General features: G+C 43.6%; 1 protein-coding gene across 2 annotated transcripts in view; it reads right to left on the bottom strand.

Moving 5' to 3' along the window:
• Positions 1 to 5,004, bottom strand: part of CXADR (CXADR Ig-like cell adhesion molecule) — a 32,938-nt gene extending 27,934 nt beyond the window's left edge. For both annotated transcript variants that reach the window (XM_032097330.1, XM_032097319.1), the window contains exon 1: positions 4,830 to 5,004. In XM_032097330.1, the coding sequence (XP_031953221.1) occupies positions 4,830 to 4,893 (64 nt within the window). In that variant the 5' untranslated portion in view covers positions 4,894 to 5,004. The remainder of the gene's footprint in view (positions 1 to 4,829) is intronic.
• Positions 5,005 to 12,840: the final 7,836 nt, after the last annotated feature.

The following is a 12,840-nucleotide window of genomic DNA, read 5'->3' as shown; positions in this document are numbered from 1 at the left end:
CTAAAGGACATCGGAGCACCAGTGAATGGCTCCAGTGTAAATAAAACTCCAAATCTTGCCTCTTTATCACATTTTGAACGTCATCCAGCAAGTAGGTGACATTTAAATAAATTAATAAACAATAGCAATAATATACTCCACCATGCACATTTGAGGTTCCAGCTGACACTCCCTTGTTATAATTCAGGCTTGATCTCATTGAGTTGGATCAAGAAAAGGAACAGGTAGAAAACTGACCTCACAAAAATTTACTCTTTTTATAACTTTTAAACTCCCTGAACTGGAGCTCACCATGGAGCCAGATGAATGTCAGGTACAACTTCAAAGAGGATGCAAAAATAATCTTTGCAGTAACATCTAGACATTTGACTGGTTGCCTGATCTATTCATGCAGTCTTACTCCTCAACTAAGCTCTCTCCCGGCCAAGGTTTTACAGATATTTCCGTGCTTTGGGAAAATACTGATCAAACAGAACCAGTTCTCCTCCTAATGCTCTTCTGCCATCCTTCCTGTCACTCATTCCTGCCCTGTACCAGGACAAATTGGTAGCAAAACACTTTCTTGTTTCAAATCTAGACCTGTTTACATCTGCAATAAAGGAAAGGACCAGCAAGGATGCAGGGGGCTGCTTATACTGCAGATGTTACTGAAACAGGTTTACACAGAACTATGGCTTCCCTGCCACTTACTCCCATGGCAACTGGCTGAAGTGGCTTTTCTCTGAGCCATCCCTGGAAAGGTGCAAAGGAGTAAAAAGAGGAATTCCCTAAAAAAAAAAAAAAAAAAAAAAAAAAAAGGGGAGGGGGGAAGCAAGTGTAACTAAATTGATGTAATAGAAGGGTGGTGACGCACACATTCTTCCATGCTGGTGAGCCACACAGTTGCTAAAAGTTCTCCAAATTTATAATGTTTCACACAGTATCTAAAAGTTTCATTAAGTCAACCAGAAGTCACAACAAGAGCAAAAAGAATCCCTGGCACTACAAGCTTATGAAAGCATGCAAGTAACAGCTGATTAAATGAGTGTGGAAGTATGTTGAAACAACACTAGCCCCAAAACCAAGTTTCCTAGTCTGCACAAATCTCTGTAGGAGCTGTGGCAAAGGAGTTTTAATATGCTCCAATACTGAGGCAGATTTAAAGATATTCAGGATTACTATCTTGAAGTGTGAATGGTATGAGTAGCAAAGCATACATGTGCTCATGTAAAAATATGGGCAGGTGTGTATTTTGTAAAGCAGCAATTGAAGCTAAACCAGACATTCAGGAGGGGGAGTTTCATCTGTCTGTTAAGTGGGCTTGGCTGTGGAAGAGGCAAGAACTGGAAGTAAAGACAGAGAGGCAGCTGAAGTTTGATGCAACACAGCGGGGCAGTCAGAGGAAACCAAAGTGACGAGCTATAATAATCTCTGCAGCAGCATTCTCAACACATAAAATACCTTCTGGGAAACATAGATTAGCCAAGGCAAAAATCACTAATTCAAATGTCATGGTCCATGTCACAGCAGCTGACTAACAGTTGATTAAGTAATCTCTGGTTAAAGATTTTCATACTTGTTAAAACTCTAAGATCCAGGAAACAAGTCCCAAACTTCAGGTAACTTTCACATCAATGGATAGTTCAGAAGAACTTGAACCCTGAATCTTGTTACAATTACTGACCAAGAGATGAAGTGTACCAGGTTTAGCAATTAAAAGACTGGGATAGGAGTTATCATTAAACTCCTGTGGTAGTCACACTTCTAATTTAAGCTTCTGCAAGATCTTATTGCATGCATAAAAACATGAACGGGCTTAAGTTCCTTATTATACTTATTTGACAAAGTGTACTAGCCACCAAATGCTGGCTTACTATGCCTGCATTAGGTTCCACTCCTGCATGCACGATACTGGAATTACTTTTGCAAGTTTAACAACAGGGAAATAACCGTAGATTTTCCTAAAGTTTACCAGAAATTTGATTTTATTTAAAAGGTTACAATTCCGTTAATAAAGCATCACACATTGCAGAATTTCAACAGAGTACAAAATTGCCTACTATTACCATTGCAAACAAAAAACCAAAATGCACATAAAAACCACTGCAAGAGCAGCAATAAAAGATACCACTACAGACTAAAGAAAATTCCTGCCCAGTTATTTACCTTAACACTCTCCTCAAACTCATCCTCAGTTGGGGTATTTACACACACAGCATTCCTGTTTCGTAAAACCTTCTTCCGAGGGTTAAATGGGTCACTATGCATGTAGGATCTTTTTTTAGCATCTATCTTTTTATAGGTATAATCTGGCTATGTTAACACTTCAATTATTGATGATTCAAGTTCTGATGTTACACATTTTCAGAAGTTTAAAAGATGTAAATTATTATCGTATTTGTTAAACTGGGATCACAAGTTCAGCACTTGTATTTATTCTTAGTCATCTAAAACCCTACACAAATTTGAATTTGCACCAAATGGAAGGAGATTATTTCCCCAACACTGTATACAGGGAGATGGTGCCACACCACATGATGTCATGATCACCGTACACAGCTGGGTGAAAAAGGAAGTGGGGACGTTCAGAGTGACAGCATTTGTCTTCCCAAGTGAGCCTTCCATGTGACAGAGCCCAGCTTTCCTGGGGATGGCTGAGCTTCTCCCTGCCCACGGGAAGTGGTGAATGAAGTCCTTGTTTTGCTTTGCTTGCATGCATGGATCTTGCTTTCCCCATTAAACTGTCTTCGTCTCCACCCACAAGTTTTCTCACTCTTACCCTTCCAATTCTCTCCCTCATCTCAACACAAGGGGAACAAGTGACCATGTGGGTGGTCCTTAGTTTCTTGCTAGGGTTAAACCACAACCACCAAACTCAAGTAACTTCAGCACCTAGGCAATGCTTCACTGACAACAGCTTTCACTCAACTGCACAAAAAATAGCTTCCTCTAGGTTGGGTCCATATGGAGACCAGCAAGTTACCGACATCTGTTCCTTCAGTGAAGGAAGTAATGTCTATCTGCAGCACAGACCCAGAAACATTAACTCAATCTGATGGGAAAAAACACAAGCGAGCTCAGAGGACATATCAGCTCCTATGAAATACAGATTATTCAATTATTTCCTTCAGAGGAGTGTGAAATATATGTGTTTTAGGGTACTGTCATTCAAATAACTGTACGAAAGAGTATGTGTGTTTTCATGAGGAATATTTCTTTATTTACAAAGTCATCCAATTTCACCCTGAGGTCTGAAGACACCTGTATCCTTCAGGAGAACTAAAGTGTAAAATTCTGTTCTGAGTTTGCATTTCCTCATATATTAATTGTTCCTAATTTTTTAGAATCATAGTCTTTGATGGCCTAGCAGTGATCTAGTTCAAATGCAGTACATAGAATTCTACTCACAAGTTATTTTCACAGTTTTCGTTACACAAAGTGTTTCAATATAAATCTTCATGACTAACCTTGTCAACTAAATACTAGTAACTCATCGTTCTTACACAGCATCTACCTTGTTTCCAACTCTGCTTCGGGAAACGCAGTTAATGCAGAACTACCTATTCCCTTTCATTCAGGGGATCAGAGTTCACCATTCCGTTACAGACACAGAATTTTGAACCCATGAGTAATTTCCCAAAACAGCAGTGACATCAACACAGGCATTAACATTTCAATAGGAAATAAAACCTGACCTCCTGACACCACTGATACACATTTTACTGTGAACCTGAACCTCCCTAGGTGTTTTGTCACCTTTTGTAGTTTCACATAATTTTTGGTCAACTTTAGTGAAAACTTACTTTTATATTAGAGATATGTTTAAGAAATACTGATATGGCAGCCAACTTCATTACAGGAACCTAAGAACATCTAGCATGTGAGATGAAAAACATCTGCCTACTTTTTAGTAGCCCAGGCACGTTTGATTTGTTATGTGAGGGTTTTGGGTATAGTCGATTGCTTTTTTTGTTTGAGAATATCTACTGCTTTGTTTTCTTTCATCACGAAAAACAAACGCGTTTAGGTCCATGCAGTTCAACTCCTTTCCTCCCACCCTCAAATCCTCTCACGTTTACTCCTCAGGGCTCAATCCTGGCCATCGGGTCTGGACAACCGGGTTCCGAGGGCTCTCCGGGAGCACCCGGCCCCTTCCACACCCTCAAAAGCGGAGCCAGCCTGGATGCTGGAGGTGCTACACATGCAGGGCTGGGGTTTTAAATTTTTTTTTTTTTTTTTTTTTTTTTTTTTTTTTTTTTTTTTTTTTTTCCTTTTACTCTTTCTAGGTCGGTTTTCCCGTGTGGCGAGGACTCCGCCGCCCGCCTGCCGCGGGAGCCGCTCCGGCCGGGAGACACCGGGCGGGCACAGCGGCCCCGGCCGCACCGGGGGCTGCCCGGGAGAGCGGCGGGGGAAGGGGAGGGGGAGGCGACAGATAAAGCTCGGCAGCCGCGCTGAGGGCGAACAAAGCCCAGGTCGGCTCCGCGGCGCGGCCCCACCGCCAGCGCGGGCACCGCGCCCCGGGCTGAGGGCGGGCAGGGCAGAGCGGCTGCCGGGGACGGGGAAATGCGCGAGGGGCAGAGACCCGCACACGGCCGAGGCGCGCACACGCACTCTCACACACAGGGCGGAGACCACCCCCCACCCCCCCACGCCCACACACACGGCGGGGACCCCACACACGCACGGGCGGAGGCGCGGAGCCCCCCAGCCCCCGGGGCGGACACCGGGCGGGCAGCAGCCCCCCCCACCCCCGCCGCGCTTTCTCCCAGCCCCACAGAGGAGCCGCCACCGCCTCCCTCCCTCCTTCCCTTTCCCTCCCCGTCGGTCCTGTCCCTTCCACCTGCGCCCACCTGCGGAGTAGAGCAGGACGAGGGACACCGCGAGCAGCAGCGCGGGCGGCGGCGGCAGCTCCATGGCGCGGCGGGCACCCGGCGGCGGCAGCTCCGTGCCCGGGCTGCGCCCCGCGCACCGCCCAGCAGGTGAATCAGCCCGGCCCGGCCCCGTCACTTCCGGCCGCTCCCCGCCCCGCCGCGCCCCCGGCTGAGGCTCCGCAGAGCCCGTCCCGCCCGCGGCACCTGCGGCCGCCGCTGCCGGCCCGGGGCCGCCCGCAACACGTGCCCGCTGCGCCGCCGGGGCCGGCCGGGCTTTCCCGCGCACCGCCCGGCGCTGCCGCCGCTCCCCCGACTGCCCGCCCGGCCGGCCGGCAGCGCGGACGGGGCGGCCCGGGAGCCGCGGTGCTCGAAACACGCCGTGCGAGCGGCTGGAGGCTGCCCGCCGTAGCCGGAGGGATGCCCGGGGTGCGGCTGGCAGCGCTCCGCTGCCGTCGGGAGCGCTTGTCCCTTGCGATTACTGCGAGCGCCGAGCAGACGTGTCTTGGTCCCCATAGCAACGCGGCTGTAGAGCCTTGTGCGCTCCTTGTGCAGAGCACACGTCTTGCCAGTGAAAGATCTGGAATTACAGAAGACAAAAGGAAGACGAGAGCGTATGCGAAAGGGCACAAATCAGGCTTTGGTTCTGTAGCATGGTGTCCAAAATAGCAGCCCCCACCAGTTCCAGAAAAACCGGGTTCATATTCCTCTTAAAGCAAAACAATCAGTTGCATTTATCAAAGTGCATTTGACGAGGTTCATTCTCCATAACTGAAAGCATTCCATGAATTTATTTCCATGCATTTATTTCCATGCATTTATTACAACATACCGCAATAGCAAAGCTGTTTGATATAAATGTGCTTCTGACACTTGTAAAGGGTTAAGTGGTATTGGTACCATGTGCTTTGTTATGTCCACAGCTCTGTCTCTATTGGGAAAATGCCCCCATAACCAAATATTTACATAAAAGCTGTGCAATCCAGATTTGCATTCCAAACAAATTTTGAAAGTATTACTGTTCATTATTTTTCTGTGATGTCCATAACAAATAAAGTTCAAACACATTTCTATATTATTATGTTTTGTATGTATTAGGGGGGACTTTAAAAATCAAATTTTTCTGCCCGTGTCAAAAGCACTGGAGTATCATACAGGGTTTGTTTTGGACACACTTAGCTAAAAAGGAGGTGCTACACCTTTCATTCAATAAAGAGTTCCTAGAACTGAAATCAGCAGTGTCTCCATTTCTGCTGGAATTATGAATATATGAACATGCACTGGTGTCTTTAGAAATGGTTGGTTACTCTGAGTAAGGCAGCAGCTTTTACCTGCCAGCTCAGAATTAGTTTTTTGATAAGTAGGGCAAATGCATTGTCATTTTCTATGAAGGTTCAGATAAGTAGTGCTTACATCTTGTAAGGACATGACAACTCACAGTGTCTGTTAGATCTCCTTTTAAAAACAAATCTACCCAATAAGATGCTGGATACTATACCTAAAGCATAGAATTTCAATTTGGGAGATTTCAAGCATTTTATTTAACGACAGAAGAGAACTGTCTTTTCTGTCTGTGAGGAAAAGAAAATATTCATGTAATCTGAAGCTAAAGGAACCAGAACCTCAAAGTAGGGGTATTAAGATTTTGCTCTCTTCTGGTTTTTTATATATGCTACAGACCTGTGCTTTAAAGGGTAATCTGAGTCAAATATCCCAGGCTGACTGGATGAGTGAGGTTTTTTACTGTACATCCACTTGTGTCAACACAGAAATTATATACCATGGGAAGTATAATGAGGCAATCACAGTCATTACATAAAGAGAAAATGGTTCGTCATTAGAATGGAGATGCTCACCCTCCTGCGAAATAAATCCTAGCTAGTAATTAAAATTAATACTGTACTGCACCCAGAAAACATGAGCTCCACATTTTGACTAGCCTAGACAGACCTATTCCTGATCTCATTTAAATCAAAAGCAACTCTGATGCAGTCGTGTTCACACTCCTGAAAATTGTTCACACTCCAGCAAATGAACAGTACAGGGTTTAATAATTATTTTTAAAAAGAAAAAAAGGAAAAAAAAATCCCTACTTCCCCACTGCAAACATTGGTCCAGCTGACAAGACATAAAACTAGCAGGTTTATTAGAGGATGTGACATTCTGTAGATTTTTTGTGACCTATGCTTCCTGGAACACTGAACACAATGGGAGAAAGAGGTAACTGTGAAAATGACCATTCACAAAAAGAAAGGTCAGGTTCAAAACTTTTTGAACGGATTTCTACTAGTGCCAGCACTTTGGATCAAGCCCAAAAAAGGCTTCAGGATGAAGGCAGAATCCAGTCAAAAAGGAAAATATATCCACCAGAGCAGAGGTCTGCAGTCCAGATGTACACACAATTTGCAAATGGAAAATTATTTCTCATCTCTCTTATGAAGAATGCTGTTCCACACTCAAGAATCTTATGTTTTATGTTAAATATAAAAAATCCATCTCATGTGTTTAATGTTTAAAAAATACTTCAGTACTACCCCTACATCAGTCTCAGACTGAACTTACAGATAGCTTGAAATAAAATGTAAAATCAATATAATCTTCTCTAAATTTTATATGATTCCTTATCTATCTGACCTTCCATGAAGTGAAATAACTATGGGTTTAGTTTCTTGAGGGGATGGGTGAAAGACTACCAAATTAAGTTACTGACAGGCTTGATGTACAGAAACAGTGAAATGGAAATCATCCATGCTTGTGTTACACAGGTCACACAGGACATGTCCATGCCATATAAGGAAAACAGGCTTATTTTCTGTTTCAGTTTCTGTCCTGTACAGGAGGAGCTGCTGTCATCAGCCACTACAACACCTGAGACAAAATTCCCCAAAGGACTATATAGTTCCTAACATGAATAACAACATCTCTCAAGAAGGGCAAGAGGAAAAAAAAAATAGGGAAGGAAAATAAGGAGAAGGAGAAAACAGTACCCCTGGGATTTTGGGTCTGGATTTCGACTTCTAGGAAGGAGTCATTGCATTTATTACTGGGACACATTTTCTTCTGGAAAAGGGACGGATCAGCAAACTCCATCACTTTGCTCTGTAATCCAGGCCAGAGTCGGCATGAGGGAGTGTTTGTCCAGGACTGGGAATTGAGGTAGAAGGACAGGACCATTTCTGTTGCAGGCCGTTGGTGTTCAGTGTGAACCCACCTAGAGGTTGGTCATTTAAATTGGAGGTGCCACAGTCCTGCTCTCCCCCCTAGCCCCAAACTCCCATGTGTGTATTTGTGCTGGCGCTGGAGCTCAGGACACCAGTGGATAAGACAGCTTGGGAAGCCAGGCTGCCCAAAGATGAAGACCTTTTGTTTTCAGCCAGCTGAGCTCCCTGAAGTGTTTTCCTGCTTATTTGCTTGCGTGCCAGCTAGCATAAAAAAAAAGGGAGTGGCTGGGTGGCAGGCGGCGAAAGGGAAGGACTGAGAGTCAACTGGAAGCAATTGAAGCTGGCACCGTATCTAGAGCTGTGTGAACGGGAAGGTCTAATTTCTGCAAATATTTTTTCCAAAATAAATTTTGTCATTGCTTATACTGGCATCCCTGCCCGATGCGAGGAACTGGCACTTGTCCTACTAAGCTTTTTGACACTAACTGTCCTTATTAGCATTAGTTAAACCAGCCCGGGGCAAGTCAGACTGATATACTGAAAATAGCTTCCAGAATCAAGAGATAGTCTACATTAAGTTCTCATCAATTTGGGATGGTTACAGCAAAGGATTTGGGAAGGCAAAGTTACAGAGCGCTGAGTATTTAATCATAAAGCTTGGAGTGCAGCTCTTCTGTTATGTCCCAGCCGGCAGAGCCCAGAGCAGTGTCCTGAGAACAGCTTTCCAACCTTCCCACCGGGACAGGTCCAGTGAGGGATCACCACCCGCGTCCTCACCTCAGCTTCCCCAGGGAGTGCATCCCGTGGCTGGGGTTTGCCTTTTCTTTAACTACCTTGGGCTGTTTCCAGTTAAGCTTTCATGCACTTACGGCCTTTTTGTAATGATAACTAAGCACAATCCACTACTGGGGAAAATAAGGAGTAAGGAAAGGAAAGGAAAAATTATCCAACGATAGCTGAGGCTTAATTGTCTTTAATTCGAGTTAATGTTTTTGAGAGCCAGTCTCGTTTCGAGTTAAAATGACAGCTTTCCCATTTAGCACCTCAGTCAAGTGACAGTTGTACTCAGGGTAAAATTCACACCTTGCCGTGCTCCTCTTTTTGGAGAGACAATTTTTAGCAAAGACGTTTTAAAAGGGCAGTAATTTACTTTGTCTCTATGTAATATTAAAGCTTAGAAAAATAATTTTTCTCGAATAATTTTCAATCAGCGGTGAATTGGATGTTTGCATCATTTTGAAACTGAGAAAGGAGAAAGAAGGAAGAGCAGTCCCCTTCCAATGGTGGTGTGTGAAAAGGAAGCAAAATCCATGTAACATAAAATAGATTTGCTTTGTTTGAAGTCCAGGAGTCCATCATGTGATTAATCTTTATAGAAATATGAGTGCTGTCTTTTCTTAGTTATATATTGGAGATTTATTTGTATTCGAATGTTCATGGTCCATGCAGATGGCAGAAAAAGTGCAATGTCTGTTGGCTGGAACATTAATGCAATAGACAATACAGGCATGTACTCTTGCAAACTATTTTTCTGAGCTTGTATTCACCACAGTGATGACTGAAGAACACTGTGATTTGCCAAAGTGATGAGGAATTGCATCGTTAGCAGCTGAGCTGAAGATTTTCAGCTTGAACCCATTACTCTTTGTCCTATCATTATATTTCCTGAGGAAAAGTCCCTCTCCATCTTCCTTGTAGGGCCCTTCAGATACTAGAAGGAACTCTCTGGAGAATTGACTGGGAAGTTAATCACAGGTATGCCAGAGGCAATGGACTTTCCTACTTAATCCCACTCAGGTCAATTTTAATAGTGCAGAACTAGTGGTTCTAGAACTAGCTGATGGTGGCTTGGACAGCATTATGAACTTCCAGATTATTTCATTTGTGCAAGGCATTTATAAATGGTGCTTTAGCACTTACCAGTCTCTTTGGTGTCTGTATCTACCACATTTCCTGAGCTGCTACTCAGCTGCCACTGTCCTGATAGGCAGCCAAGTTTCTCCTGGTTGGCACTGCTGACACTGCCTGGTCACTAGCAAGCTGCTCAAAGCCCTATGAAATCTCAGAACCCCTGAAGCAAGATTCTCTGTAATCTGTGGAAACTACCCTTCCTTACAAACCCTTGAAGCATGTGTGTGAAGAGAGTTCAAGAACAGGCAGGAAGGTGCCATTTCAGGTCCATCAGCTATTCTACGGAGTCAGTTGCTGAGATGTCTTCGCTCCTTGTCTCACACTTCACCTCTCACTCTTGACCAGTGTGAGACACTCTGTGCTCAGCTGGCTGCTTTCTGACATGTTTCTTGCATAGGTGTCTGGCACTCTCCTTTCCTGGGAAAGCCTACATGGATAGCTCAGGGCTGTAAAATCTGCTTGTCACAGGAGCTTAGGTGTTTTAGGGTAACTGCAACAGTTGTTACAGCCAAGCTCCTTAAAGGTAGCTTGTGGGAAACAGAGGAGTAAAAACTTCTGCAGTTAGTGGTGGGTTCTGTAGGTTAAGGACGGGTTCGGTCGGGACAGAGACGGAGACGAATGGAGAGATCTCTATAGGCAGGTCTTGGGACACAGTCGGTTTATTGTAAAGGGCGTGGGTATTGGGGCACTGCTCAGAGCTGCTAGACTCAGCTCTGAGCAGGCGCAAGAGAGCAAGTGAGTAAACGGGTGAGAGAGTGGGTGAGAGAGGGTGTAAGAGCAAGAGTGGAAGTGGAAGAGAGGAAAGGAGTAAGAGAGAGAGAGAATGGAAGTGAGAATGAATAGAAGTGTCTGAAGTCCTGGTTACAATACAATAAATCATCTTCTGTACTGAATATTCTAATTGTCACTAACCAATCTAATACAAGATACAAATCCTATAGCATTTACATACAGCCTATAAGAGTTCTTATATTACCATAGAGTGTTACATCTTAACTTCTAAAAACTACTCTTTGGACCCCTTCTGCTGAGCTAGTAGGGTCTGCTCTGACCCTTGGATCGCTTGCAAGCAGAGGGTATTGTTCAATCAAGAGGGGATTATCTTCAGTGGCCATACCATTGTTTTCTAGTTGTTCAGTAACTAAGACCTGGTATTTCAAAAGTGGCTTTCATTTTGATGTTGCCTGTAGTTTTCATATTCCCAAAATCTTTTGTCAGGCAATCATATCTCCAAGGCTTTCCTGTTTCATCTTCCCCAACAGGTTCAATTTACAACTCTGGAAGCAACTAGGTCTGGTATAACTGACAGAGATTTATAGACCTTAAGCAAGAGAATTACAAACCTATGTTTCTATAGTTATAAGTAAAAGTATGTATTGGGTATTATGGTGAAGGGTTTTAAGTATAATAATGTGATTTTATAGTTTAGGAATTTAGATGTTATAATAGAAGTATCTGTGTGTATGTGACCTGACAAGTCAAGACTCAGTTGCATTGCAGTGAAAAAGTATCACAGGTGATAGGTCATAAAGTCAAAACAAAGTTTCGTTTTAAGTGCCTATTGGATGAGAAAGTTATAAATTGCTGTGTAACCCTGAGTCTTGTGACTATACCCCATTATTATGATTTATTGCAAATCTCACGCCTTGAGACTGATGTCTTATTTGTTATTTTAAGCAATAAATCCTGTGTAGTTGCATAGTCCCATCTCTCTTAATTAAATAATCCGATGGGAGAAAAGGAGTGCCAGATAAGGCATACCCGAGAAGAAATTTACGGTGCCAATAAATGGAGCCCCAATGAGTATGAGATCCAATAGTAGCTCAGTGTTAACTAGTGTTGTTTCCAACAAAATAAATAACATGGAGGATCTGTATGTTGGAGCCCACAGTTACAGAGATTCTGGCAGTACTTCCACTAAATACCTGTTGTCAGTATACATGAGGTCATTGCAGAATGATAATTTTCTCCAATTTCATTGCAACTTTGTGCTGCTCAGTCTTCTAAAGTATCAGCTTCTACTGTTATGAAAAACAGATCTTTCATTAAAAATGAAAAAAATATCAGAACCTGTTTGCAGCTGATAGACTGGGAAGACGACCTGCAGAAATCACAAAAATGACCCAAATAAAAATACTCTTAACTTTAATTGTTTCAAGAAGATTTTGTTTTGTTTTGTTTTGTTTCATTTTGTTTCAATTCAGCCTAAGTATTTGGGGATGTGTGGAGAAGGATTTTACTCATAAGTTTTTGGTTGGCTGTACTACATAATTTTCCTAGCCCATTCTGAGGTGGATGCCACCTCCTCCTCCATTTCCTGTAACCTGGGTACTGGTCATGTGCCCTCAGAGCAGGTCCCCTTTACTGCTGCACAGACAAGTGTGACAGAAACCACCCTTTGGCCTTCATTGCTTCCCTCATTGCAGCCACACCCCACTGGGTACGGCAGGGACCTTGGCACAGGGAATGTTTTTTTCTCAGGGTAATGTTTCTGGCTGTCTGAGTTGGATGTTCTGAAGGAGCCTTCCCCCATGGAGGTAAAAGTAAAGGTGGAACAACTTTCAGTGCAGAACTTCACTAGTTTCTGGAAGGGAGTGTATGATGTGGCTGCTTGAGATGGTGCTCGCAGACCCAAAGAGAAGCCCTCTCCTTTCATAGGTGCAGGTGTCCTCTGTGGAGGTTTTCTTTCCCATCCAGTGCATTTAAAGAGTGTCCTGTGGTAAGGGTGAAACAGTTTCTGTTTCAGGTTGACTTGGATGCATTTTTAGTTGCTGGATCTTTCAGCATCACATCATTGTGAAAATTTCACTTGGTCTTGGAGGTTTTTTTTGGTTGGTTGATTTTTGTGGTTTGTTTAATTTTTCTAAGTAGGGTTATATAATTTCCCTTCCTAGTATATAAACAGGTTGGGTTGGTTTCAA

This window comes from Corvus moneduloides, chromosome 2, assembly GCF_009650955.1.
Source record: "Corvus moneduloides isolate bCorMon1 chromosome 2, bCorMon1.pri, whole genome shotgun sequence".
In the NCBI taxonomy this organism is placed as follows: Eukaryota; Metazoa; Chordata; class Aves; order Passeriformes; family Corvidae; genus Corvus; species Corvus moneduloides.
The sequence above is the reverse complement of the archived record's forward strand: the minus strand, read 5'-3'. Positions and strand labels throughout refer to the sequence as shown.